Source organism: Notamacropus eugenii, chromosome 1 (assembly GCF_028372415.1).
Source record: "Notamacropus eugenii isolate mMacEug1 chromosome 1, mMacEug1.pri_v2, whole genome shotgun sequence".
Lineage (NCBI taxonomy): Eukaryota > Metazoa > Chordata > Mammalia > Diprotodontia > Macropodidae > Notamacropus > Notamacropus eugenii.
Genome location: NC_092872.1, coordinates 515,277,466 through 515,305,017, shown reverse-complemented (window position 1 = coordinate 515,305,017; position 27,552 = coordinate 515,277,466). Strand labels below are relative to the sequence as shown.

Genomic DNA, 27,552 nt, shown 5'->3' with positions numbered 1-27,552 from the left:
CTAGAGCAGGAAGGAACCTTTGAGGTCACCTAATCTAACTACATTTTATTTTTATTTTTTGGAGGCAATTGGGGTTACATGAGTTGCCCAGGGTCACGCAGCTAGTGAATGTCAAGTGAATGAGCCAGATTTGAACTCAGGTCCTCCTGACTCCAGAGCTGGCGCTCTATCTGCTGCACCATCTAGCTGCCCCCCAACTACTTCATTTTACAAGGAAGGAAACTAAGGCCCAGAAAGGTTAAGATATTTGCGTGAGGTAAAAAAAATACAGGACCAAGATTTGAACTCAGATTCTGTGACCATAAGCAAAGAACTCAGTGGCCTTCTGGAAATCTGTTTATAAACCACTTACAATAAAAGGGCTCTTTTGAAACAGACTTTAAGTGCCTGGGGTCACACTTTAAATGGTATCAGAACCAGGGTACAGAAGGTCTCTCCTAACTATTAAGTCTAATCTTCTTGGCACTGCATCCTTTCACACTGGAAATTTTCTCCAGCTCTTGTAGGTGCAAGCAGCAGATGCTCTGGTTGTCAAGCCTACTGGAAACCATAGAGATTTCTCCAATCCAAGCTCTGCCAACTCCTACATCTTTTTCTTCCTTTTCTGGCCTGGCCCCTAAACACTCCTCCACAACTTACCATTTATCCCAGATGAGGGCTAGGGAAAGGAGATGGGCAAATAACCAGAAGTGAGGGAATGGTCCCTCATAGTTATGAATCTTGGGGGTTGGGTTTGGTGGCAACAGGGAGTTCCCAATTAAGAAAGATAGCTATTAGAAATCCACCTCTGAATGCTTACTTGATCCTTGGCCACATGTGCTTTACTATATTTCATTTTCTGCAAAGCATATCTTCATAGTCCACAAATAAGAAATCATGAGGGCTGAAGATTGCCATTAATGATGAATATACAGTGCCTGATCAGGAGGGACTTGGCCAGATACAAAGCGGAAGGATCATTTGTCATGGAACCAACACAGATTTAAAGAAGGGAGTCTTTGTATCTAAATAATTATTCTCTTGTATAAGATCATATACTTAGACCTACAAAGGCTCTTAAAGGTCATCTAATCCAAAGTTCCTCATTTTACAGATGAGGGGACGGAGGCCCACAGCATTTAAATGTTGTCCAAGTCACATCGGTAGGGACAGGGGTGAGAATTTAATTGAACTTAAGTCCTCTACTCTTTCCATGACACCACACTTTGCTGTATTCAATAGGTCCAAAAGCAGAAATAAGGAAATTAACAAGAATTTTTTCTCCATTGGGCAAATAGCTCCATTCTGTACTCAAAATACTGATTGACTAGTGCTTTAGGTCCTCTATTGATGGCAGTTCCTAAAAGCACACCTATACAATGGCAATTTCAACTAGTATGTGTCAGTCATGGTAGATCCTTCCCAGAGCCGTATATGAGCTCAGACATGGAAGAGTGGATCTTTGCATGTTTTCAATACCCCTAGCCACCTTTCTGGGTATGGTGAGCTCAATTGCTTCAAAGGGAGTGCTAATGAGATGGCAGGTTCAATTCTCCCAAGAGGCTCAAAGTTTGCTTTGTCCTCCATTCTAGTATGTGGGTGTATGTATGGGTGCTCCAGCAAACACAATGAAGAACTTTTAGTAAATTCATGAATCTGGGCTTCCTCTAGAATTTTACTGTAAAGATAGCTTTAAAAAAAGCTTAAGAAAGCCCTGTGATGCGTGGTCACATTAATTACAGGTGCCAGCATCTAAAACTTTGACTAAACATTACTTTACAATCAGGAAGTGAATAGGTCTGAAATTATGATAAACCTATACAAGATTAATGAAAGGTTAATGCATGTATTTGAAAAGGCAGCTTAATGTTGTGGACATTACACTGGTCTTGGAATCAGGAAGACCTGAGTTTGTATGCCAGATCAGTCAAATGACCTCAAATCATTCATTGTCATTAAAACCCATCTCTTTAAGAACAATATCTTTTCATTAATACTCTATAGCTACGAATCAAGGAATATCACAAGTTCAGAAGAATCATAATCAATGGAAGAACACATGGTGAATCTAAAGAGATTGCAGCCTGATACCAAAGAAAACGCAGAGTGCAAATAATGGAAGCTAAGACTACGAAGGTGTGCTAGTGTGATATTGTGGTGAGTCTTGTCTGCTTGGAATGAAGGTTTCAGAGTTTATTCTGGAGTCGATAAGGATTCATGGAAGGTTTTTGAAAGGGGGGATGGCATAACCAGAGTTAGGCGTTAGGAAGGTTAATCTGGCAGGGAGTTTTAGGGTAGATTGGAAGTGAGTGAAGATTGGAGGCCAGGAAAACAGTATGGAGACAAATAAAATCTTTCAGCTAAGAGGTAATAAGGGCTTTAACTGAGATAGCATTTATGGGAAAAGACTGAACAGAGTGTGGTCATCGCACAAGGGTTGTTAAACTGTTTGAGTGTCATGGACAGTCTGGTGAGGCCTACTAAATAATGTTTTCAAATGCATGAAAACAAAATGTATAGGATTGTAAAGGTAATCAATTGTTTTGAAATAAAGTTGTGATTTTTTTCTCCATCTACATTCAGAGACCCTTTGAAATTTATCTATGGATCCTTGGCTCTAGAATCTAGACAGCATGGCAACTGATTGGATATGGAAGAAGAAGAAGGAATCAGAATTGACTTTAAAGGTTGGAAGAAGAGTGAGATCATTCCCAGAAATAAGCAAGTATGGAGAATGTGACTGCAATGTTTAAGAGGCAATATGGCATATCAGATAGCATATTAGACTTGGAATAATGAAGACTTGGGTTCAGATCCTACCTCAAATGCTACCTCTGTAACTGTGGACAAGTCACTTAATATCTCTGTGCCTCAGTTTCCTCATATGTAAAATAAAGGAGTTGGTCGAAGTTGATGGCCTCTCACTCTAAATCTATGATTCCTCCATTGAAGGAATATATGATTCCTCACACTCCCACATTCCTCTTTAGGCCTGGTCAAGAGTCACCCAAAAATTTAACCTTATTGAGGTTCATCCTATACAGACTTGGTAAAGACTCCTAGTACAGTGGGGCTAGTGAAGCAAGGGGCTTGACATTCAGTGGAAAAAGAGCATGGCCTTAGGTCATTTCCGTGTCGATTAAGGGCAAAGTAAGATGCAAATTGGCACTTACTAATACTGAGTCAATTATCATATAAATTCATAGAGCACAGCTCCTGACAGAACATGAAACCAGTGATTAAGGGGAACTGAGTTCCCCTTTCCCCTAAAAGGAGTAGGAGGGTAGCAAGAGGTAAAGGAGAGGTTCACATGCCAAACTCTTCTGGGCATGAATTTCTTAACACACAAGAAGCTTGAAAAGCAGGGAGTTGGTTTCTGTTTTCCATCCCCAGAAACAGCAAAGCCTGTTACCAAAGCTGAAATCTGGCTGTCCTATGGGTTAGCGGAGAAGGGAAGGAGAGCTGGTTGCAGAGTCCAGAGCCTGAAAACACCACTCTTATTTATAGAGGGAAACCCAGCCTGTCAGGCCAGATGGATTCCTGGGCTAATCCCTTCATGCTTCATGCTTTCCACCAGCCTGGGCCACTGAGAAATGCTATCTTTAGGAGGAGGGGTGTGTTTGGAAGGGAACAGCTGGAAAGAGGAGGACATTTGTGCCAGGTTGGCTATATTGCTAGGATGGAAAAAAGAGGAGGTTGCTCTTGGGTCCCCCTGAAAAATTAGAGTGTCCTGGTCCAAAGCAAGCCTGGGCCAAGCATAGCAAACAACAACAACAATGAAAAAAAGGAGAGAGATGGCTTTTCCCAGCTCCCCGGGCAGTCACATTCAGCTCTGCTCAGCTGTGCTGTGCTGTGCTCTGCTCCACAAATGGATTTCACAATGGTTTCCATAGAACTTGCCTTTGCTATCATAACAAAGTGGATGGAGAGAGTCAAACACAGGGGCAAGCACTGGTTTCTGAAGGCAAGAAAATAAATTTTCTAGTTGATCCACCGGCCAGCACATTTTTGACTGGATGCCATTGATGGGGACTCCCCAAACAATGGGAGCATCTGCCTTTGGATAAATGCTACAGATCTGTAACATCTTCCAAATAAAATCAAGCAAATAATAGTCAAGTGCCTACTGTGAATAAAAAAAAAAGTAGAAGGCATGGTCCCTGCCCTCTGGAAGCTTAGCTGTGAAAAGGAGATACTCAATAAGACAAGGAAGTATATAATGAACACCAAGTCAGTGGTAAAACTAAGTTTAATTGAGATTCAAACTAGGGAGAGGGCAGGCTAGGGTGGTCAGGGAAAGTTTCTTGGGGGAACAGAGATTGGTGGTTGGACTTAGAAAGATAAGATTTTAATACTTGGGCCAAACATTCAGCCTGAGATCATAGCATGGAAAAGATTGCTAAGTCATGCCTGCATTATATATAACATATACATACCTGGCCCTGCAGAAAGTGTTGAAGAATCATAGGACCACAGGTCTAGAGTTGAAAAGGCTCTCAGAGGCCATCTAGTCTAAATTCCTACTTAAAAGATAAGGAAACTGAGACCCAAGGAGGTTAAGGAGGTCAAAATGATAGGGAAAACAAACTTTGGGCAAGAGCCTGGTAAAACAACTGAAGGAGTGCATGTGTGTGTGTGTGTGTGTGTGTGTGTGTGTGTGTGTGTGGGTGTGTGTGGGTGTGTGTGGGTGTGTGTGGGTGTGTGTGTACGTGTGGGTGTGTGTGAAAAATACTCACCAAATGGCTCTCTTCAAAACCCCATCCTATTTACAAGCCACCATCTTGATGATTTGATATGATAATTATACCTAAAAGCTAAAGTTTTTAACCTGGCTTTAGAGTCCTTTCTCTGAATATAGAGAAGGATTTTTAGAGAGTAAAAAAAAAATGCTCTGGAGACTCTGGCAAAAGTAGAGTATAACCAACTCAGCAGGAGTTTAAATTAAAGTAAAAAAATTTAACTCAAGGACTGGAAGCATCGTTCTGACACATGAAAAAAAGAAGAAAACTCTCCAGAGTAGAAAGTGAGACAGGCCAGAATTGCAGTCAGACTGCCTTAAATTTAATTCACATCCAAAAATGTCTGTAGATGTGCAAGACCAGGCTGAAAATTGGTCTGCAACAGGTATTCAACAAAGATCTTTGTTGTTCCTCCGTTCTAGTCAGAATGGACCACTAACCAAACAGACTAGTCCGGGGGGGAAGGGAAAACCTGTGGCCTTCAGGCCACATGTGGCCTCTTGGTCCTCAAATGCAGCCCTTTGACTGAATCCAAACTTCACAGAACAAATCCCCTTAATAAAGGATTTGTTCTGTAAAACTTGGACTCAGTCAAAAGGCTGCACTCAAGGACTTAGAAGGCCACATGTGACCTCGAGGCTGCAGGTTCCCCACCCCTGGAGTCTCTCCCAAAGGTGTGTCACTCCCTTATTTATAACCTAGAACCCATTCTATTGCAAAAAGAAAGTTGGAACAAGGCAGCTTCAGTCCTTTTTAATTTCTATGCACACAGAAATGCACACACATAAGGTACCACTCTGGTTCAGAGTTAAGAGTGGTACCTTAGACCTTGTCTTTACACAGTAAAATCAGTAAGAGCTGGTGGAGATTAAGACATAATCTACACAGTTTGCTCCAAACACAGATTCCTAAAAAGTCAGAAATAAAAGGGATCTAAGAGTTTACTGGTCTAAATTTCATGCTTTACAGAAAAGGAAATTATTCTGGAGAGGAAGAGACTTTTCAAAGGTCACATAGTGAGCTAAGTGGATTAGACCCAAGTCTCAGAAGAGATTCAGTGACTTGTCCAAAGTCATCTATGTAGTGAGTGGCAGAGTCAGGATTTGATCCCAGGTTCTCTGATTCGGGGACCTTCCCATGTTGTCTCTCCTTTTATGGGAAGCCTGGTAAATGGAAGTGATTTGCCATGATTACACAGGTAACCAATAAGTAGCAGCACAGTGGAGATCTGAACCCTGGTCTTCTGACACTGTAACCAAATCTCTGTAATCTGTGGATGAACGGGACTAATTTCACAGAAGTTCATCATTAGAAAGTTGATTACCAGGTGAAAAAACACTTTTGGATCTAACAGTTCTCAAAAATCATTTCCTAAAGCATGAAGAAGTTGACAATGAAATCACAAAAATTTTGAAATATGGAAGAAATGTTATTATGATATGTACTTTGTACACAGTAGGCATTCAGTAAATGTTTGTGAATGAATGAACCAAACATGAAGAATGAATGAATGTGACTGATCTGGTGGCAGAGTGAGTTAATGCATAGACTAGGCAACTGGAACCACCTGGAAAGTTCAGCCATGGGAGACTGAAATGACTGCTTTTGCTCTACTTCTAAACAGGCAGAGAATATCTTCACATTCTCTCTTTCTCTCACTCTCTCTCTCCCCTCCCTGTCTCTGTCTGTCTCCCTCCCTTTCTCTGTCTGCAGGGGAGTTAGACTTCCTCAGCTCTTTCAAACAACATGAGTCACTTGGGGATGCCAGGGCCAAAACACCAGTGACTTTCCTACTCTTTTACTTGCCTGATGTTTGAATCAATTCATTCATGATGAGGAATGGAGTTCTTTTTGATTTCAGAGGACAGGCACAGGGCACCAAGAAGAAAAGTTCTAAGGAGTAATTACAAATCCTTCTCAAGGTTATATTGCTTCCTTCTCTAAAATTCTCTGATTCTCTAAGTTGGAAGGGATCTCATACAGCACCTAGGCCCATCTATATTTGATCAGAATCCCCTCTAGACTATCCCTGACAAGTGGTCATCTATGCAAAGCCCTTTAGTAGTGGCTACCCCTCAATCTCCCAATGCAGACTGCTTCACTTTGGGACAGGGCTAAACTATTATTAGAATGTTTTTTCTTACAAAAAATCAAAGTCTACCTTCCCACAACTTCAAACCATTGCTATGGATTCTGTCCTCTTCGGTCCTCCAAGCAAAATAAACCTAATCTTTCTATGATATGATAGCTCTTCAAATATCTGAAGACACCTGTCATGTTCACCTTTAGATTTCTGTCCTCCAGTCTAAACATTCCCTTCTCCTTTAACCAATTCTTGTAAGTCTACTGGTCCTTCACCATACTAGTCATCTTCCTCTGAATTAGCTCCAATTTCTCAATGTCCTTCTTGAGTTTAGAGCTGAAAGGGGCCTTAGAGGTCATCTACTCCCACTCCTTCATTTTATAGATGAAGAAACTGAGGTCCAGAGAACTGCTGATTTGCCCAAGGTCAAATGGGTAATAGGTTACAGGACTGGGATTTAAATCCAGGTCATCTGATTCTAAATCAGCTGTAGCACCAAGGACTGAACACTCTCTCCTTCTACTTCTAGTAGCTTTAGGCATTGAGAAGTGATGGAGGAGGCTAGAGTCAAGACCATAGGCTAAGAGGTAATATTTTTGCTTTTGCCCCTCTACCACTTCCTCCACAAAAACCTAGAAAACACATCAGACTGATTCATGATTGAGAAAGTCAAGAAAAAGTCACAGTATATCATTTTTCCAGCCCAGTAAAGCCTAAAAAGATTGACATAGCAGTCTGTGAACCTTGAGGTAGGGGATAGCCAGGAGCATAGCACAGTACAGGAGGTTGTGAGACAGCAGCGTCAACAGCCTTTAGGAGTTCTTTAGGGTCCAAGGATGATAAGGACACTGAACACTGGGGCAGGAAGAGATCCCGTGGGGCCCCTGTACTATCCCTGGAAGCAAGAACTGATGCCATCTGACAGCTCTGACTAACAGTCCCAGTTCCAACCAGGTCACAGTTCCAGGGTAAGGAGTAGTCAAAAGGGAGTAAGGACCCTACCTCTGCAAGGAGCAAGGAACAAGTTGCAGAAACATATCTGTGTGGCTCTGAGCTCAAAAGCAGAGGGAAGATTCTAACTAACTGATAGCCCCACACATAAGTCTGCAGTGAAATAAACCAGGGAAGAAGAACAAAACCAAGGAGGAGTCAGAACAGTTAAAGAAATAAAAAAGAACAAAAACGATTTTTAAGTCAAAGTGACAGATGAACAAATTGGGAAAAGAAATGAGAGTTATGCAAGGAAATTATGAAAAGAGAATTAACAGCTAAATTAAGGAAGTGCAAAAAATACTGAACAAAATAACTCCTTAGTTGATTTGAACCAGAAGAACCTTCTCTAGAGACTGAACAGTTACTGGCACTAGGCTATGGAAACTCAACCACATACAAGCCAATGGACTCAAACCTGAGTCAGGAGCTTGCAGAGTACAGACCAGGAGGACAGTAAACAGACCTCTCCCAGGATCACACTACTTTGGAAGCACTGAAAATGTACAGGCCCCCCAGAAAGAGCTGTGAAAACAGCAGGACAAAAAATCCTCTGGCAAACATCCCCCCCCCAAAAAAAGTCAGCCCAGCCTAACACTAACCTAAAGTCCAAAATCAACTAGTAGCCTGGAAAAATAAGCAAACTAAGAAGTAAATCAAATACAAAGCTACTATGGTGACATGAAAGTTCAAGGAAGACACAAACACAGAAGAAAATAACTTGAAAACATCTACATGCAAAGCCTCAAAGAAAAATGCAGACTGGACATGAGCCCAACGAGAGTTCTTGTAAGAGTTAAAGAAATAAAAAAGAATGAAAACAATTTTAAAATCAAATAAAAGTGACCAAGGAAATATTGAGGAAAGAAATGAGAGCTATGCAAGAAAATTACCAAAAGAGAATTAACAGCTAAATTAAAGAAGCACAAAAAATGCTCCTTAACAACTCCTTTAAAATTAGAATTGGCCAAATGGTAAAAGAGGTACAAAACCTCACTGAAGAAAATAACTCCTCAAAAATTAGATTTGACCAAATGGAAGCTAATAACTCCATGGGACTTTGAGAGATGATGGAAGAAGTGGGAGAGGAGCTCCAAGGATACTTTAGCTTAGAGTATTTGTACCTGTACCACTTCTCAGAAACAACATAAACGTACATTATGCTCCAGTATTGGATGCAACTAGCTGATCCCAGAGGTCCCCTTGAGACTTGAGATTTTACTTCTGCAATTCTGTAAATGAGATTACTCATCACTAGATGACCCCTTCCAGTGCCCAAATAGCACCTTTGCTAAAAAATGTTTAAAATTTTAATTTTTTTAAATGACCAGATTCATCTCTGTCTTTTATGGTTCTTTTATTGATCTAATTTTATTTAGTTTTCACTACCCAAGAGGCTTTGAACTTGCATCCCCAAAATGTCTGCTTTTATCTCCTATAAATTGGCAACTAAACACACCTACACACATTCTTACCCTTGATATCCTGTGCCCTGCCCTTTTGGGAGTGCAGGTGTGAGGAAACAAGTCTGACAAGAGGGTGGGGAGGGGGTGCAAAAACAAGGGTGCAAATGGTGAAACAAAGAGTCTCTTCCTGGCTTGCTCTGAGCCAACAAGGGTGCCAACCACACTCTGAGGGAGAGGCCACTTTTCTCTAGCATCAGGAACAACCACAGCTATACTTGATGGTGCATTGCTTTTGCCCTGGTTAAGCAAATGAGTTGTTAGAAGTCTAAATAGACTCAAAGCATTTGTAGAATGAAACTTGATCACTGGTTTTGACAATTCCAGGCTATAAATAATAGACTTGTTTTTAGAGTTTGTGCTCATAGAATGGTAGGCCATCCAAATTGGAAGGGCCTTTCGCATGTAGACCACAGAATGGAAGGGAGTTAAGAAATGAGAATGTCAGAGCTAAACATGGAATGTTTGAGCTGGGAAGTTTCTTAGAATACAGAGTTCCAGAGCTGGAAGAGACCTTAGAACAAACAATGTCAAAGCTGGAGGAGGAGATAAGGAAAGGAAGGAAGGAAGAGGGATGGAAGGAAAAGGAATGGAACAGCCTCTTCTGAGACACATTTTACACATTTATTGTGTACAACACCATAAGGTATCATTTATTATATTGACAAAATTCCTTAATTAACTTCTGCTTCAATCAAGACTAGCATAAGCAGATCCCTTGAGTCACTGGGAGGACAGAAGAGAATCACAGGATGATAGTTCACAGGATTTAGAACTGGGAGGGATGTTAGATCTAGAAACTATCTAGTCCAATCACCTCATTTTCCAGATGGAAAAAACAAGACCCAGAGACTTGCCCACAGTCACAGAGAATACAGAATTCCAGAGCTGGAATGTTTTACGTTAGCAGTTGTTTGCACGTTGTCATCTCCATTAGAATATGAGTTCCTTGAGGGAAGGGACCTCAAATTTACCTTTCTATCTCCAGCCTTGGCACAATGCCTGATACATACAGCACAAAAATATCCTCTCTAAGGTCTGTTTTAGAACTAATCTTAGAATCTCATAACCTATAAGATCAAAAAGGGCACTGGTGAACTTTGAATTAATTGGTTTTAAACACCCATCAAATGAAAGAGTCACTATTCACCTCCAGGTTGTGATGGTAAGCAATTCATTACAAGTAATAAGATACAATGAAAAGAAAAATACATAGATTTAGGAGATTTAAGTTCTAGACCTACTTTTGGCCCTGATTTTAGGAAAGTCACATACTCTGTGGACCTGTTTCCTCATTTACAAAATGAAGGGGCCAGGCTGCACGTTCTCTAAAACCCCTTCCAGCTCTGACGTCCTATGATTTTCTAAGATCTATGAACTAACTGGGGAATAACCTTTGAAAATTATCACCCCCATTGCTAATTTGTGTAATGGAACAGAACATTCGTCCATCCTAAAATTAACAAGCGTGCCCTTTTGACTTTCTCTGGCTGCTGGAAGTAATAGGCTTCAGATGAAACCCATTTTCTGGTCTGCAAACTCCCTAGAACTCCAGTCCAAGTATGCTACAAGAGACAATACTGTCATAAAGTCAACTTCCCAGGCTTCAATTCCTGTCCTAAATGGCCAAGGATAGTGTCATATTGGTTGATCTGTTGAGACTGACTTCATGATGGCTAAAGCAAGCTACAGATGTCACCCAAGTCCTTGAAAGCAACAAGGTTTGCTGCTGGGGACATCATTCCTTATCTTCCAGAAGTTCCATTTACTGACTACTGAGCTTCTTAAAAAGCAGAAGAGACCCAAATCCCTCCACATTTTATTCACATTCTCAACTTCAGCACATCTAGGGTTAATTTTTAAAATGTTGAAGAGATGGCAACAATGCTATGAATAGTAGTAACTGAGGAAACCTTGCTATTTCTTACTAAACTCCATCTCCTGACTTCGTGTTTTTCTGCCCCCCTCGCCTGTAATATTCTCCCTCCCCACCTCTACCTACTGGCTTTCCAGACTTCTGTCTAGACTCAGTTCAAATCCCTCTTTCTTCAGGATGCCTTTCCCAGTCCCTCTGAGGTTACCTTCCATTCACTCCCTAGACAGACAGATAGACAGACAGACAGACAGACAGATAGACAGACAGACAGACAGACAGATAGACAGACAGACAGACAGACAGACAGATAGATAGACAGAGAGACAGACAGATAGACAGATAGACAGACAGATAGAGACAGACATATCTCTATCTTCTGTGTCCACAGTTGTTGGCATGATATCACCCCCACCAGAAGATGAGCTCCTTGAGGGAAGCGGCCTCAGATCTGCCTTTCTTTCTATGCCCAGTCCTTGGGATGACGCCTGACACATAAGAAACACCTGATAAATATTTGTTGCTAATGTGTTGAAATGGTTCCATCATCACCCAAGAAAATTCTAAAAGATTCCCCCCTTCTAACCCCACAAGCAGACGGAAATATAAAATGTACCAGCGGGAAGATGGGCAGAATGGAAGTGAATAGGAGTAAACTACATTAATTTTGAAGACATCAAGATATCAAAAATTCTACTTTTACGGAATGTGGTAGAACAAAAGTTATTCCATAAAAATACATTTCCCAGCAAAACAAAAATTGATCATTTATATTAAGGAGGTTTATTGGGGGGGGTGACAGTGGTCAGGCAGAGAGAGAGTGATTTATATTACGGTAAAAATTTTGGTTAATTAAACCCCTAGCTGACCCTGACTGTGAAATAAGTGGGAATGCCTTCTACAATTTCCCCAAAGGCTAGATTATGAAGGATCTGCCTAAAATAAAACAAAATAAACCATTCAGATGGGCCCCAAGGTCAGGACAGATCCAGTTCAATCTCCATACTTTCTACTCCTACATTTATACAATGATATATTAGATTTAATGATTTCCAAGTTCTTTTCCAGTTCTAATGAACAGGATAATCATAAACCATAAAATAATATATGTGCCGCTAGGTGGCACACTGAATAACGTGCTGAACCAGGAGTCAGGAACCTGAGCTCAAATCCAGCTTCAGACACTTACTAGCTATGTGACCCTGGACAAGTCACTTATATCTGTTTGCCTGAGTTTCCTCATCTGTAAAATGAGTTGGAGAAGGAAATGGCAAGCTATTCCAGCACCTTTACCAAGAAAATTCCAAATGGGGTCATGAAGAGTCAGACATGACTGAAAAACTACTGAATGACAACAAAATATGATAAGAAGTGTGGCACATGACGTAGGGTGCTGGAGTTGTACCCAGGGAGAACTGAGTTCAAATCCCACCTCAGATACTTACCAGCTCTATGATCCTGGGTAAGTCAATTCACTTGTGTGCCTCAGTTTCATCATCTGTTAAATGAGAGGGCTGGACTTGAGGACCTCTAAAGGTTCTTTCCAGCCCTAAATCAATGATCCTATGATATTCGGTACATAGAATTAAAGTAGAGAAATGCAACAAACATCTTTAAGTAGCACTAACAAAATATTAAACCCTAGAATGTTATACATCTGGGGCCCTGGCTTAGGCTGCCTTCCTCACAGCTGGCACTCATCTCTCATGATAACAGGCCATTAAGGCAGAGTTAATTTTTACTATTTATTTAATGGGACATTCACTCCAGAGCTGCAAGCCCATTCTAATTCAGAGACAAAAATTCCCCCCAAAAAGCCAAAGTCAATAAAAAAAGACCCATCTTGGCAAACATCTCTCAGGCCTGAGTCGCTAATGATGTACCCTCTAGCCTTCTGGGTAGGGGCCGTCTGCTCTCCTCATTTCAGACCCTGGCTCTGGAATGTGAAGAGGGTGGCGTCAGTGCTTTGCCAGTCTGGAAGTAGGCTTTGTGGTTGGTTTTGCATGTACAATCCCAAATCACATCAGTACGTTCCTCCAGCAGCAACTGGTTTTCAGAATTTCAGAACTTGTTTGGTTTGTTTTTGTTTTGTTTTGTCAAGAACCATCTGGAAGGTGGCTCCTTAAATACTGGGAAGGGGAAGGGTGAGAAAGCTTACCGACGCAACACCAAATAGCAACACCAGATCATAGATTTAGAACTAAAAAGGACGTTGAGGGACAACAAAATCCAATCTCCTCAATTTGCAGATGATAGAGAAGCTGAATGATTCACCCAGGGTCTTACTGGTAGCATATGAGGGAAGATTTGAACTCAAGTCCAGTATTCTGGGAATTCTAGTCCCTCAAAGCAATGTTTCAGGAAGGGCTTCTTTAGTTTTTGTTCACTATGATTAGACACCTTCTAGAGAAGCCTCATGTCTTGCCCACAGTCACCCAGGTGTAGAGTTAGGTGAGAGATCAGCTTTCCTGGTTCCCAGATCCAAGATCACGGGTGGATGAAGAGGGATATGGTAAAACAGAAATGGAGGAGGGGGTGCAAAGAGAAGGAAATGGAATGTGTCTACCAAGCTTCTCAGAGTTCTTCATGTGCAAAAGCTATATGGATAATTATACTACCTGAGTAAGATAAGATTTTATGGAGCCTTGGAAGTCCTTTCTGACACTCTAAATGTCCCTTGTTTTTTGTGACCTTGGGATGTTAAATAAACAAAACATGAAATTCTTCATAATCATATAAAAGTACTGATAATTTACATTAATAGAGTGTTTTAGGGTTTACAAAAAACTTTTCTTATAACCCCATACTGATTTAACAATTTATTTCTATAGCATTTTACAGCTTACAGGTAGATAGCACAAGTATTATTAGCCCCAATTTCACAGATAAGGAAAATGACCCACAGAGGAGTAGAATGACTTGTCCACAGTCATATGGTCATATACATCATGGAGCTGGCATAGGAACCTAAGTTTTTCGATTATAAGTTCAGTGCTTTTTCCACCAGACTTGAAAGGCAGAGTAGCATAATGGAAAGAAAATTGGACTTGGGGGCAGAATTCTTCACTTTGAGTTCTGATTCTAATCATTGGTAGCTATGTGACTTTGAGGAAGTCACTTTACCTCTCTGGGGGCTGTTTCCCCATCAATAAAATGGGCATATGAATACTTATACTACCTATCCCATGAGGTACTAGGACTACAGTGATCTATGTGGAAATAAAAGCTATTATCATCCATATTATTTTATAGCACTACGTTTCTGAGGATTATTGCAGCTCTCACACTATGATTCTGGGTCCCCAAAGCTTTGCAGGAACTTCTTGAGTGATGGTTCCATCTGAAAATTGCCTCCTCACCCCTCACCTTTCCTGCCCTAGTTCCTCCCCTGCTTGTCCTTCCAACTCAAGAGAGCTCTGACTGAGTGGTCTCCTGGGATGCTTGTGGCAGTCTTGGCCCACGGGCTCCTCTCAGCGGATGGCAAGCTCTCTGTGGACTTCGCATGACTTTCTGAACAGGAAGTGCTTTGTAACAAACTTGCCCATGGGCACTGTACTGACCCAATTAGAGATTCCCAACTTGGCGAACAAAGAGGTGCCAGTGAAATGATGCTTTTTAATAACTGCATTCATTTCCCTCTTTCCTCCACTCAAGAGAGTGGGATCCTCTGTGTATTTTGTCCATTTCAGGATATTCATCATTGGAAGCCCTCTGTCTATTGAACACTTGTGATAGGATCATTTTGATAAATGCCAGCTACCAGGATAACAATGATTGTGTGCAATTAGTTGGTGTGCTTCACCAGGGGAGCACACCCCATCTGACAAATAATAATTATGTCTCAGAACAGTCCTTTGAGTCAGGCGCGGCAGCCCTTCTGCAGATAAACATCCCGAGGCACTCAGGGACTCTGAGAAGGGGACATAGAGATCCATCACAGGATGGCAGAATGGGACTTTGGGCTAGTATCCCATGTCTTTGAGCTCCCATTTCTCCATCTGTAAAATGGTGATAACTATACATGCACCACTTACTTCACAAAAGCTCTTCAATTATTTATTAAGTACCTATTGTATATCAAACTGAGAGAATATAAATAAATATAACATATAAATATATATATACAAATACAAGTAAAAGCACTTACTAAACTATGATACTAAACTAAAATGAGCAAAACTTCCTTAGCTCTTCTACTCTCTCTAAAAGATGCACTGATATGATGGAAGGATGCATGATTTAATGAAAAAGGTTCTGGATTTATCAACAGCAGATTTGAATTTGTGTCCTAACTTTACCATTTGTTAGCAAAGTAACTTTAAGAGAAGTTACTTGGGTTTTTCTGAACTTGATTTTTTTCAGCTGTAAAATTGGTATGATATTTGTGCTGCCAAAATCACAAGGGCATTGTCAGGATCGAATGAGAAAATGGATGTAAAATAATAGACAAATCTCAGCTATAGTTATTATTCTGGAAAATAAATAGAGACTGGGATAAGAGTGTTGTCTCCACAAGAACAGTATAGAAATATGCCCTCTTTTTTTTTTTTTACAGTATTCAAAGTTAATATTTCAATTGCAGGCTACTAATATTCGTGTAATGTTTCATAGTTTAGAAAGTTCTTTCATTTATATCTTCTCACAGTAATTAACCCAAAGCTGCATAGTTAAATATGGAGTTAAGACTCAGACCCAGAGCTTTTTAATCCCTATTTGGGCTCCTATGAGCAGCTAGCAGGTGCAGTGGATAGAGAATCAGCCCCACAGTCAGGAAGACTCATCTTCCTGAGTTCAAATCTGGTCTCAGACACTTCCTAACTGGTTGACCCTAGACAAGTAACTTAACCCTGTTTGTCTCAGTTTCCTCATCTGTAAAATGAGCTAGAGAAGGAAATGGCAAACCCCTCCAGGATCTTTGTCAAGAAAACCCCAAATGGGGTCCTGAAGAGTCAGACATGACTAAAAAAGAAGACTGAACTGAATGGGCTTCTTCTACCTTATTTCTCTCTCTCTACATCATATTTAATACAGTTCCTTACATATTATTGCTAATCAAATATAAGCTAGCGAGAGGTTTAAAATAGAAAATAAACTGGTTTGTTAATAAAAGATTTGCTTCCATTTTCCTCTGGGAACAAGAATACAGAATCCAAACTATTGGTCTCCAATTGATCAGTGAGCCTATGAAAACCAGTTTTAGATATGCCCAGCATATTCCATTTATCTGTGTGCTTTCATGTAACTAAATGTCAGAGCTGGAAGGGAGCTTAGAGTTCATTTGCTGAAAACTGCTCACTTCATATTTCAGGAAACTGAGGGTCAGAGATTTGCCCAAGGTCATATAACTAATGACAGACTTGGAACTACTCCACTCTCTCAGTTCTTAGACTAGTGTTTTTCACCTGCACCATACCTGCTTCCTTTGAAAATACATATTCTTATCAAATGTCATAAAAGAACTACCTTATCAGGCCTGCGAAGGTAGGAACATCCTCTTCTTTGAGTCTTCTGCCTCATCCCACACCTTTTAAGATCATATGTGATAGAAGGTCAGAGCTGGAAAGAACCTCAGAACTGAGACTCAGACCAGGGAAGAAATTTAGAGATCACCTAACCCAACCTGCATTTTTTAGTGACATGCTGTTAAATTAGAGTAAAAAAAAAAAAAAAGACAAATCAGTATCCAGGGAATTCAGGAGAAAGCATTTCAGTAGACCTGAAAAGGTATATGACCTTTCCTAAGCATCTGGAATCACAGACTTATAAGAGAATCTGAGCTGTCAGGGACCTCACAAATCAGCCAGTTCCATGCAGGTGAACAAATGCAATCTGGTGCCATTTACTCATTAAAGGATACAGGGACAAGTCTGTTGGTAAATGAGAGAAGAATCTCATTTTACTCTACATTCAGGGGAATGTAATGGTTTGGATAAATAAGGAATGTTGTTGAAACTCCATGTGTATATATGTGTATGTGTGTGTGTGTGTGTGTGTGTGAGAGAGAGAGAGAGAGAGAGAGAGAAAGAGAGAGAGAGAGTCATAGTGTCTACCCCTCTATGTCTTTACTTCTTAGTTTTACAATCTGAAACAATCTCTTCTTATTGTTATCGCTTAGACTAGAGGATCATAGGGTTGTGGAGCTGGAACTGGAATTGACTTTGAGGAGACCATCTAATTTTACAAACTTTACTAAGACACAGGAGAGTTAAGAGACCTTCCTGAAGTCACACTGATTTTAAGGGTCAAGGCAAGATTGGAACCCAGATCCTGGGGGAGCTCAGTTTTTCCACTTTGGAGGATGTAGGTAGGAGTCAAAGGGTTAGGTAGGGATTGATGCTGCTTACTTGGCAGCTATGAGAATAAGCCACTAGAAACAAAAAAGAAAGACTTTTTAAAAAAAATAGCCTTTTCAAGAGAATGCCCCTCTTTTCAGGAAGGTCTCCAAAGGGATCACAGGCTAAAGCTTTACAGGGATTTGTATGTTCATTATCAAAGTTTGTCTCACTCTGAGGGAACCCAAAGCACATACTTTCATCAAATCTGTTCTAGAGGCTTGTGACTCCATCTTCTATGTATTCTGCATATGGTTTTCATGACTTTAGAGTATGTAGGAAATAAGCCTCAGCATCTCTAAGAGGCAGCATCATGTAGAAGTACTGGATTGGAAGTCAGGGGACCTGGGTTCCCATCCTAGTTCTACCACTTACTATACATGTGGCCTCAGCTTCTCTCATCCTCAATTTTGTCATCTATGTACTTGAGGAGTTGGCTTGGATGATTTTTAAGATTTCTATTAGTTCTAAATCCTATTATCCATGTTGGTGAGAATCAAGAAAATTAGAAATAAGTGATCAAGGAATAGATCTACTAAGATCATGGAATAAAACAGACTTTTAGAACTGCAAAAGCCTTTGAGATCATCTACTCCTACCTATCCCTCCCCATGTTATAGATATGGAAACTGAAGCCCCAGGAGGCTAATGATTTGCCCAGGGTCACACAAAGAGTCTGTAACAGGGTAGGTATTCAAACTCAGGTCTTCTGACTGCCAAATCCTATAGTCTTTACACCATACCAGGATGCCTAATTTGGATACCAGCTAGAGGACTATATTCAGCTGGTGAAGAGAGGAAAATTGGTATTTGTGCTGATGAAGAAACTGATTCTCATCAGTGACGCCGCAATCCACCCCAGCTCAGTAACTACTTCTGGGAATTACTCATGTGTCCCAAGTGTAGTAAAAGCCTTAAGAAGAAAAAAGATACAGGTTAAGATGAGAAAGAAAACAGGGGACCACAAGCATAAAAGACCATGGAACTCTTGCTCTTCAGAAGACTCATTTAATTGGCAAAATGACTAATTTTTGCTTTTGCAAAAATTAAAATTTTGCTTATAGCACAATTGAAATATTTGTTCTATCAGAATTCAGGTAACCTAAATGAAATTCCAAGAATGAGAAGACTACAGAAAGTAGTGAAGACTAAGAGGAGGGTGTTGAAAAGACCCATGATGTAGGATAAGACGCCGTGGCAAGGGAAAAGGCGACCTTGTGGTGGATGTATAAAGGAAGCAGCGTGCTCAATCAAGTAAACAGAAGGATGAGAAGAAGGCAGGTAACTATAAAAATACTCATTACACACAGACTGCAACTTTAAAACTGGCAGGGACCTTGCAGATTAATCTCATTTTGAAGATGATCAGTTTCAGTGATGGCAGGCCACATTTCACAAATTATAGCAATCCTGTGGGGTGGATAGCAGGGATTTTAGAGATAAGAAATTGAGACACAAAGGAGCGAAATGCCTTGCTCAGGGATTACAAAGCTAGTAAATGGTGGAGCCCAAACTTGAACAAAGGACTTCTCCTTCTAATTCCATGGTTCCTTCCATTGTACAATACTGGTATGGAAGGGGGGGAGGAAGGAAGGGAGGAAGGGAGGAAGGAAGGGAGGGAGGAAGGAAGGAAGGAAGGAAGGAAAGGAGGGAGGGAAGGAGGAAGAGAGGGAGGGAGGGAGAAATGAAAGGAGGGAGAGATAGTCATATTTCCAAAGCAGCTCCAAATCCATAGGAACACTTACTGAATGATCCTGGGCCAGTAGGTCAGTTCACTTCTCTGTTCCTCCCACGTTTCCTCCTCTACAAAATGAGGATCCCATTCTTTGAGCTTCCTTACTCACAGAGTTGTGGTGAGGATCCAGTGAGATAGAAGAATATTCTAAGTGCTTTAAAATTTCAAGTGCTACATGAAAGTGAGCTATCATAATTTATATTTTTACAAAAGAGCAGGTGAATCTTCTTCACCAATAACTCTTATTTTCACATGGGAATTATTTCCCCCAGACACACATGTAGAAAGATGAATTAAAAAATACTTAGGGGGAGGCTGGCTGCAAAAATGCTAAGATAAATGAAAAATATACAAGCACTGAATTTTACCACTCCTGTATAAACATGAGGATTATGCAAAAGGAAAAGAGAGTATAAATGGGTTTTTCCAAAGGCAAAATCCCCACTGAATTTTAATGTCAAATGGAAGCAACCCATTTCTGAATTTTAAATTTATATAGAGAGAAAATAGTTCAAAAGACCTGAAGTTTTCCCTCATGTCTCCCAGAAAAGGATTAGAAAAACCCCAATCACTATTTCAATTTTCATGCACAAAAATGAAATAAAAATGAATGTCAAAAAAGAAACTGAACCCACATTAGGTTATGCCAGCCATGCAGATTGTGAACATTTTCCATGGATGTGTAGGATGGAATGCATCTGTTACGATTATCTTAATATCCCACAGACTTAGAGCCAAATTTTCACCCACATCTTCACAGGTGCAAAAGCTGTGGGTGCATTTTTTGGCCCCAGATTTGGAATAACATGCCCACACTTGTCCCTCTCCAAGAAGACTGGCCTTCCATGCTATGTTCAACCCACAAACAGCAGCAGAATAGTTGATTTTTAATGGAGCCACTGGCTTGAAGTTGCTTTCCAGTTCTCTTTCCATCTGGCTCCAGTCTGTACTGTCCCAGTCAGAGCCAAAGCCTAAGGACAACTGTTGGCAGGGCCAATGGGTTCTTACTGTAGAGATCTCAAAAGATCTAGATTCAGAATTAGAAGGAACCTTAGAGATCATCTTCTCTATTTCTCTCACTTTATAGAAAAGCAAACTGAGAGCCAGGAGGATGAAGTGATCTGCCCAGGGTCACCAAATAGATCATAGAGGGGGAATTCAAATCCAGGTTCTCTAATTCCAAATCCAGTGTTCTTTCTACTCCACCATATTTTCCTCTAAGTTAACAGTGTTAACACATTTGACTTTTAAAATTATTTCTTTCTAAATAATCACCTTTTAAAATTAAGATGAATCCATGATTTGTCCAGTTATTCAAGTCTTTTCCCCTTCCCCCCCCCACCAGAAAGATGTCTTTGGTTTTATAGGTCTCTAAGAACGACTCAGCACTTGAGTTCTCACCCTAAAATTTAAAGTTGCATCATTCAGATATCTTCAAGCATTTCTAAAGTTTATAGATATGGTTGAACAGAATGAAAGGATCTGGAGATGGGACAGAAGGGACCCTAGAGATCACATTGTTCAACCCCATCATTTAGGTGATTAACATGTTTGGCTGCTGTGATAGTGATGATCATTTGGAACAAGGGAATGAACCTCTTAGGCACTGTCCAAGGTAACTGTTTGTTTGTTTTAACATGAGATAAGAAAATGGGACTGGCCAATTCAATCCTTACTCTAAAGTCAAATTCAACCTAAAAAGGAGTAGATTTGTTAGAAGCAGGGGTGGGTGAATCTCCCACCAGTTATCCATTAATCTCACAAAATCAAAACAGTGGAAGGGAGTTTAGAAGTCTCTTAGTCCAACCCCTATCTGAGCAAAAATCTCTCTAGCATCTCCAATAAGTGTTCACCGAGTGGATCTTTAAAATCTCTAGTGAGAGGGAACTCTCTACCTTCCTGAGGAAACTCTTTCAATGTTTAGATAGCTTAAAATATTAGAAAGCTTTTCCTTAAATCAAGCCAAAATCTGCCTCTCTGCATCTTCTACCCACTGTTCTTAGTTCTGCCCTTTGAGACAAAGCAAACCAAGTCTATTCTGTCTTCCCTGTGACAGCCTCTCAAATATTTGAAGAAAACTGCCACATCTCCACCCTACAAACAGAGAGATTCAAATGAAAATCTCTTCATTTGTAGGTGGATTTATAAATCATGTCATTTAGAACACAAATCCCTAGATACTTGGAGAGAAATATATATTGTTACTTCAGTGACAAACATCATTTATAAAGTCCCACGGGAAATGAGGTATGCCTCATAAATGACTTTCCTGGAAAACTGACCCTTCAGAGGGTAAAATACATAATTTCCTCTTTGATTTATGATCATTATAGATTTTGAATACTATGCAGTTCTTTACAACAGTGATGCCATCAGGAGTTATTGAGAGTTGATTGATCTGGCACTAAATAAAGCCAGACTGCAGGAATTTTTGAGTTATTGTCTCTGTTGTTTCTTCTTTTAATATAATTGTCTTGTATCTTCCCTTGCTATTAATTGTCACTCCTTGTGACTTTAACATGTCAGGCTATAGAGGGCTTCTCTCTCCCTTTCTAATCTTCTGTCAGCTGATAACCAAGCTTGATAGAACTGTGTGAAAAATCAGTGTAAACAGGCTGTGAATCAGAGCCTAAAATGCTTTCCTATGAATAAGTAGATGAGAATTCTATCTTCTATTTTAGCTTCTTGGAAGTTTTGTTTGCTGCCTTCCTAGTTCTCAGGTGTGTTCCAGAGAGTTAAATTGTAAGAATAATTAATGGCTGATAATGGCAAAAATTTCCTTTCCCAAAATATATTTTCCAGTGAGTAATAAATTATGCCACGTCCTGACCCCCCTTCCCTTCTCTTTCCATCTTTGGGCCTCCCTGTACTCCACTAACTAGAAGCAAATTTTGGATCATATCCGAGCTCTATCCATATCCCCTGGTGCTAGTTATAGGGCAAAGAGTGACATAGCTGTCTCTTCACAAAAATAACCCATTGGCTACTTTGCTAATGAGCCAAGCCACCTACAAATAAGGGGAGAGGATTTCAAATCAAGCTCCCCTGCAGCCTTTCCTTGGGCCCAACAACCATATCTATTGGGTTCCCAACAAAGGAAATCCATTGTTTCTAACTCATCAATGTACTACTGTTCAACCAGGACATCTGCAAAGCTTGGCCTGCAGTACAACCCTCTGCCCCCTCCCCATACACACACACACACACACACACACACACACACACACACACACACACACACACACACACACACACTATGTCCTGATCTATATAAAATGTTCAATGAGCTTTTTTCTTATTTTTCCACCCCTAAGATATCCAAGGGAGTGTTATAAAGTATTATTTTTTCTCCCTACAAGAATAGAAGGGAGTTGGAAAGTCTTCTCTCTTGTTTCTCCACTTTCAACCTCAGCTTGGCAAATAAGAGAGAAAATGCTAGCAATTTAAACCAACCCTGCTCCAAATCACAGGGGTGGGGGTAGGGAGGGAGAAAAGTCACTATTAGGATTTAAGAGGTTGTCTTTTTTTTTTTGAGCTTACAAAACCAGTGGCTGCCCAGCAAATGCATTATTGATAAAGTGGTTTTTACAAATATATATGCATATAGAATCAATGAACCACAGGGCTGGAAGGGGCATCAGAGATCATGTAATTTACAACCCAGAGGGGGACAGGGACTTGTCCAAGGTCATACATTCTTTCTTGCTCTTTTTCTAGAGGATATAGGAGTTTTTGTGAAGGCAATGATAAAAACAAGCATCTTACCATCATCCAAATAGGCCTGGTCCAAGTTCTGTTCCTGCTTAATAGTCACTCCTGCTGGTAATACCTCCTTTTGGTCATTAACTGGCGGTCCATTTTTAGCAGGTCGTTGACTTGTAGCATTCTGTTGTTGAATTACTGTAGGATAGGAGCTTGGACTTATCCTCTGTGCTTGGCTGACTTGGGGTGGATTGGGTCGGGCAGCACTGGACGTAAAATTTTCACAGCACATGATATGTTGGAATTCTTGGTGGGTTCCACACCTCACCTGCTGATTGGTTGGAGAATAGTGAATCACTGGAGAAGACTGCTGATTGGTTGGAGAGTGGTGGAGCAGAGCCGAATTCTGGCCTGGAGAGCCAGCATGCATGAGCACTGATCGGTGTGCATCTGAAATGGAGATGGATGAGGCCATCAAAGTGGGCTGCTGGTAGCCCAGGAGGCTGGGGCTCAAGCTCTTGCTCCTCTGGTATATTACTGCTGTGGAATTCTGTTGTTGGTACCGAGAGTCGGGAGAAGATAAACCTGAGCGGAACTGTTGGCACGATGCCATCGTAGCCACAAGACAGGAAGGGGACTCAGTGACCATTGTGTGCTGTGAATAGTAAGGCTGTGTTACTGTTCCCAAGGCACTGTGCACTGTATTGCAGATTAAAGCAGGATCATATTCATCAATAGGTTCTGTTTTGATGGATGGAACTAGAATAAAGCATGTACAGTACATTATTCTTAATGAGCAGCTGAAAAACAATGGAAGATCTTCCTTGCTCTAATGAGAAACCTAGAATAATTCACTCCTCTTCCATTTCATACCTTTCACCAGGTTAAATGGATCAATGAATAGAATGGACATTTCTTTAAGAAATAGGTATTTAAAATCAAGGACATGCTGAAGACTCAGGAGAGACAAAAACTAAAATAAACTTTGAAAAACTGAATCCGTTTTTTAAAAAAATAGTGAGTCACCTAAAATAAAAAAGTTCAAAATTGACAGCTCCATTTCTTTGCCCACTGTTATACTGGGCTTTGGCCCTGGTCATGATCAGACACTCCAAGGCCAAAGACTATGTTGAAGGATATTTTCACCACAAATTTTATGTTATAAAAGTGCTATAAAATGTAATTGAAAAACCATTCTTTCTGCCTGTGAAGGACAGGATTCAAAATGAGGCTTTCACACGATTCTATGTTGTATTTAAGCTTCAATGATTTAACCACCAACATTTACAGTTTATTACATCAGCTCTAATGCCTCCAGTGTTCTGGAGCAGACACGTTTTAATAAGGGCTGGATCGGCTACATTAGGCAGAATGAGAGCCAGTGCAAACCCACAACCATCACTTAAATAAAACCAAATTGGGGGTAGGGAAGCCAGAGACAGCTCCAAGACTTTCTTTCTTGCTTTCAGGGGCCTATAAGCTCCTGGGTTTGGCTTGGGACAGGAAATTACACATTTTGATGATATTCTCTCATTCTGTTTCCCATCCTGGGAATGTGGCAAAGTCTGGATCACCCTTTGGGAAGATTGTGACCTACTTTCCCAAGTTAAAAAAAAAAAATCACTCTAAGCCTTCTGATTTACCTTGGTCATAAGTAGAATTGGAAGAAGGAGATACACATTGAATAAGTCAATATAAAAAACAATAAGTGCAACAAAACAGTATTGTACAGAGGGAAATGAAATTCAAAGGGTATCCAGGGAAAATTAAGGTTTTTTCTGTTATTATCCTATTATATTTACTATCTTTCTCTTATCAATAAGTAAGCAGGTTTTATTTGGGATTTTAGTCTTAATTTTGTTCATTTGTTTTGTTTTTATTTGTTGAAACTATTATAAAATTTATAATTTTAAAATTATTTTTAAATTTTAAATCTAAATTAAAATGATTTTATATTTAAATTAGAATACTTAAATTATTTTTAAATTTAAATTAAAATTTTTTTATATAAAAGGAAAGAAATTCTACCCTAGTCAGCACCATGGTAACATACTGATTAAAAATAGCTTATGTTGGTCTTTCACCAAGTGTCTTTACACAATCATAACCTGTTCCCAGATTACATACCTCATGAAGTTCTCATTTGTCTAAGCTCATATGTCTGTTCCACACAGATACATGATTTTTAGCTTCCAATGATACCATGGCTCAGACATCAATTGTTCGCTAAGTCAGCAAACTTAGGAACCATCTTTTAAGAGGAATGGACAGATCTAGACATAAAGCATCCCCCTTCCTTCCCTTAATGACTGCTCCCAAGGGGCAGAAATACCTGGATGGTAAGTAAAATGTTGAGGTTGGCTTCTTTTTCTTTTCCCATTGATGACATAGAAGTTCACCTTCACAGGTGTGCGGATATGCTTGTTCCGATACTCAGGTATTTCAACAAAAAGCATACTCTGAAAGAATAAAGCTGCTATTAATTAAGATGAAGCATGAGCTACATTTCCTACCTCAATGTTGCAATCAATCACAAGGAAATCCCTTGTCATTCCATGTAACAGGGGTCTCTTTCTGACAGGTAGTCCAGGGGATGGATACGTTCCAGACAAATCAACAAACATTTATTAACAGCTTACTATCTGCCAGGAATTGTCCTTAGCCCTAATGATACAAAAAAAGGCAAAAATGATCCCAGCCTTCAAGAAGTTCACGTTCTACTGGAGAGAAACAATTTAGAAACTGTGGCCAAACAAGAGATATGCAAGATAAATTGGGTGATCTTAGAAGGAAGACTGAAGACTTCATAGGCAAAAAATCTATTCATAGGCAATTCAGTTTTTCAATATTAACAGTCTCCATTACCAATAGGGCATATTTATCATTAATTATCGGCTACAAGGAAGGGCTTCCAATTAAGAATATCAAATTCTGTTAAAGTAGATATCACCATTTTAAATTCATATACTCTCTGCCCTCACTGGTTAGTTTGATGCAATATCCTATGATCTATAAAATATTGTCATTTGCACACTTACAGGCTGACTCTTATCTTTATCCACTGTGGCTTCCATCTCCCAAATTTGTTGGCCATCTGGAGAAAAAATCAATATTGAAAGGTTTGAAGCCATTATTAGAAAGTTAAGACTTAACATAATAATTTAGTAACACTGTCCTAAAAGCAGTGCTTTCAGGCCATCATGAACAGTAGAAATAACAACTGTAGAAGTTTCTATACCCCAAACAGGATATGATGATTTGATTTTAGCTTCTTTCCACTGCCAGAATATACTGAGAGATCAAGTGAAATGTTTTAAGATCACAACATAAAACCAATGGTTTAAACATTTCCTAAATCTCAGGTTAGGTATTTGTTGTGGGACATGAGACACATCAGAATAGAACCTGAATGGCTTTTCGATTTCAATTAAAAATAGACTCTACACTGACATACGTCTTGTCTCTTGCTCTTCATAACGACTCCATGAATCAGGGAAAACTATATATCTTTTAGAGAGAAGCTACCTGAGGCTCAAAATCCCACAGTCACAGCTGTTTAATGATGAAAGTGAGACTTGGACCCATGTCTTCTCCAGAAGTCAACGGTTTCCACTGAAAACAAACAGTATTTTTTTTCCACTCATGAACAAAATATAAGGACAAATAAGGCATCCGAGTAGCAAACAATGGACTTTCCTTGCCTGATACCTCTAATGTCCACTTAGAAATATAATTTGGTTTTCTTTTGGGTGGAATTTGCTATACAACTGAATACAAGGACGCTTTTCTGCCTGATTTCAAGATGCTTATTGAGTCTCCAGAGTCTGAGAAGGTAAGTGTAGACCAACCCTCAAGGCACAGGAAAAAACAAACCATCCCTAGGTGAACAGGAAATATAAAACAAGTGTTAGCTGTATTCTGCTTTGGGGCCCCATCAGAAACTAAAGCTATTAACATGACAGTAGCAGAAAACAATACTCTTGTATGCGATATGACTGGAGCCCATAGTGTTTGTGGCAATGCTTATATTGGAGGTAAGTAATTAAAGAGCCCCAGGTAAAAGTGGCTTTGAAAGCTTTCTCAGCATTAGAACTGCAAAGATCTGAAGCTCTTCCCTTCTTCTCTTCTACCCCTTTTCCCCTGGTTTATTAAAGAAATATTTAAAATGCAACATGGTATAGTAAATAGAGAGCACACTACAGAGTCAAAATACATGACTTAAGGTCCCATCTCTGACACGTACTGACTGTGTGACCCAGAATAACTCACTTAGCCTATCAGTGTCCCCAGGCAATTCTCTTAAGATTATAAATTACAGAACAGGTGGCAATCCAAACTGGTAGAGGGAGTTTTTTCATCCGGGAGTTCCCTATACTAATGAAATCACATGTGCAATCTCATTAAAGGAATATATGGAAAAGTTCTCCATTAAAGCTATACTACTGATGCTTTATCATGTCGTAGATATTACTCTGAATTCTAAGTTGATAGAACCCAAGCATTGGCAGGTTCTACTAATCTGGAAAAGATTCTGGTATAGCACTGATAGATAATTGGTTGTCTACTGTCTAACGATCAGTTTAAGTACAGAGAAAGTGAATTATTTTTCTTTTTCTCCTAATGGCTATTACAACGTTTAGCTTATAGTGGGAACTA

The 27,552-nt window shown here is 39.9% G+C and overlaps 1 protein-coding gene across 7 annotated transcripts in view; it reads right to left on the bottom strand.

The window, feature by feature from the left end:
- The window catches only part of NFATC2 (nuclear factor of activated T cells 2), a 190,241-nt gene that overhangs the window by 35,987 nt on the left and 126,702 nt on the right, over positions 1-27,552 (bottom strand). For all 7 annotated transcript variants that reach the window (XM_072633546.1, XM_072633547.1, XM_072633543.1 and 4 more), the window contains exons 7-9: positions 25,935-25,990; positions 25,229-25,355; positions 22,960-23,655 (exon numbers count right to left, since the gene is read on the bottom strand). In XM_072633546.1, the coding sequence (XP_072489647.1) occupies positions 22,960-23,655; positions 25,229-25,355; positions 25,935-25,990 (879 nt within the window). The remainder of the gene's footprint in view (positions 1-22,959; positions 23,656-25,228; positions 25,356-25,934; positions 25,991-27,552) is intronic.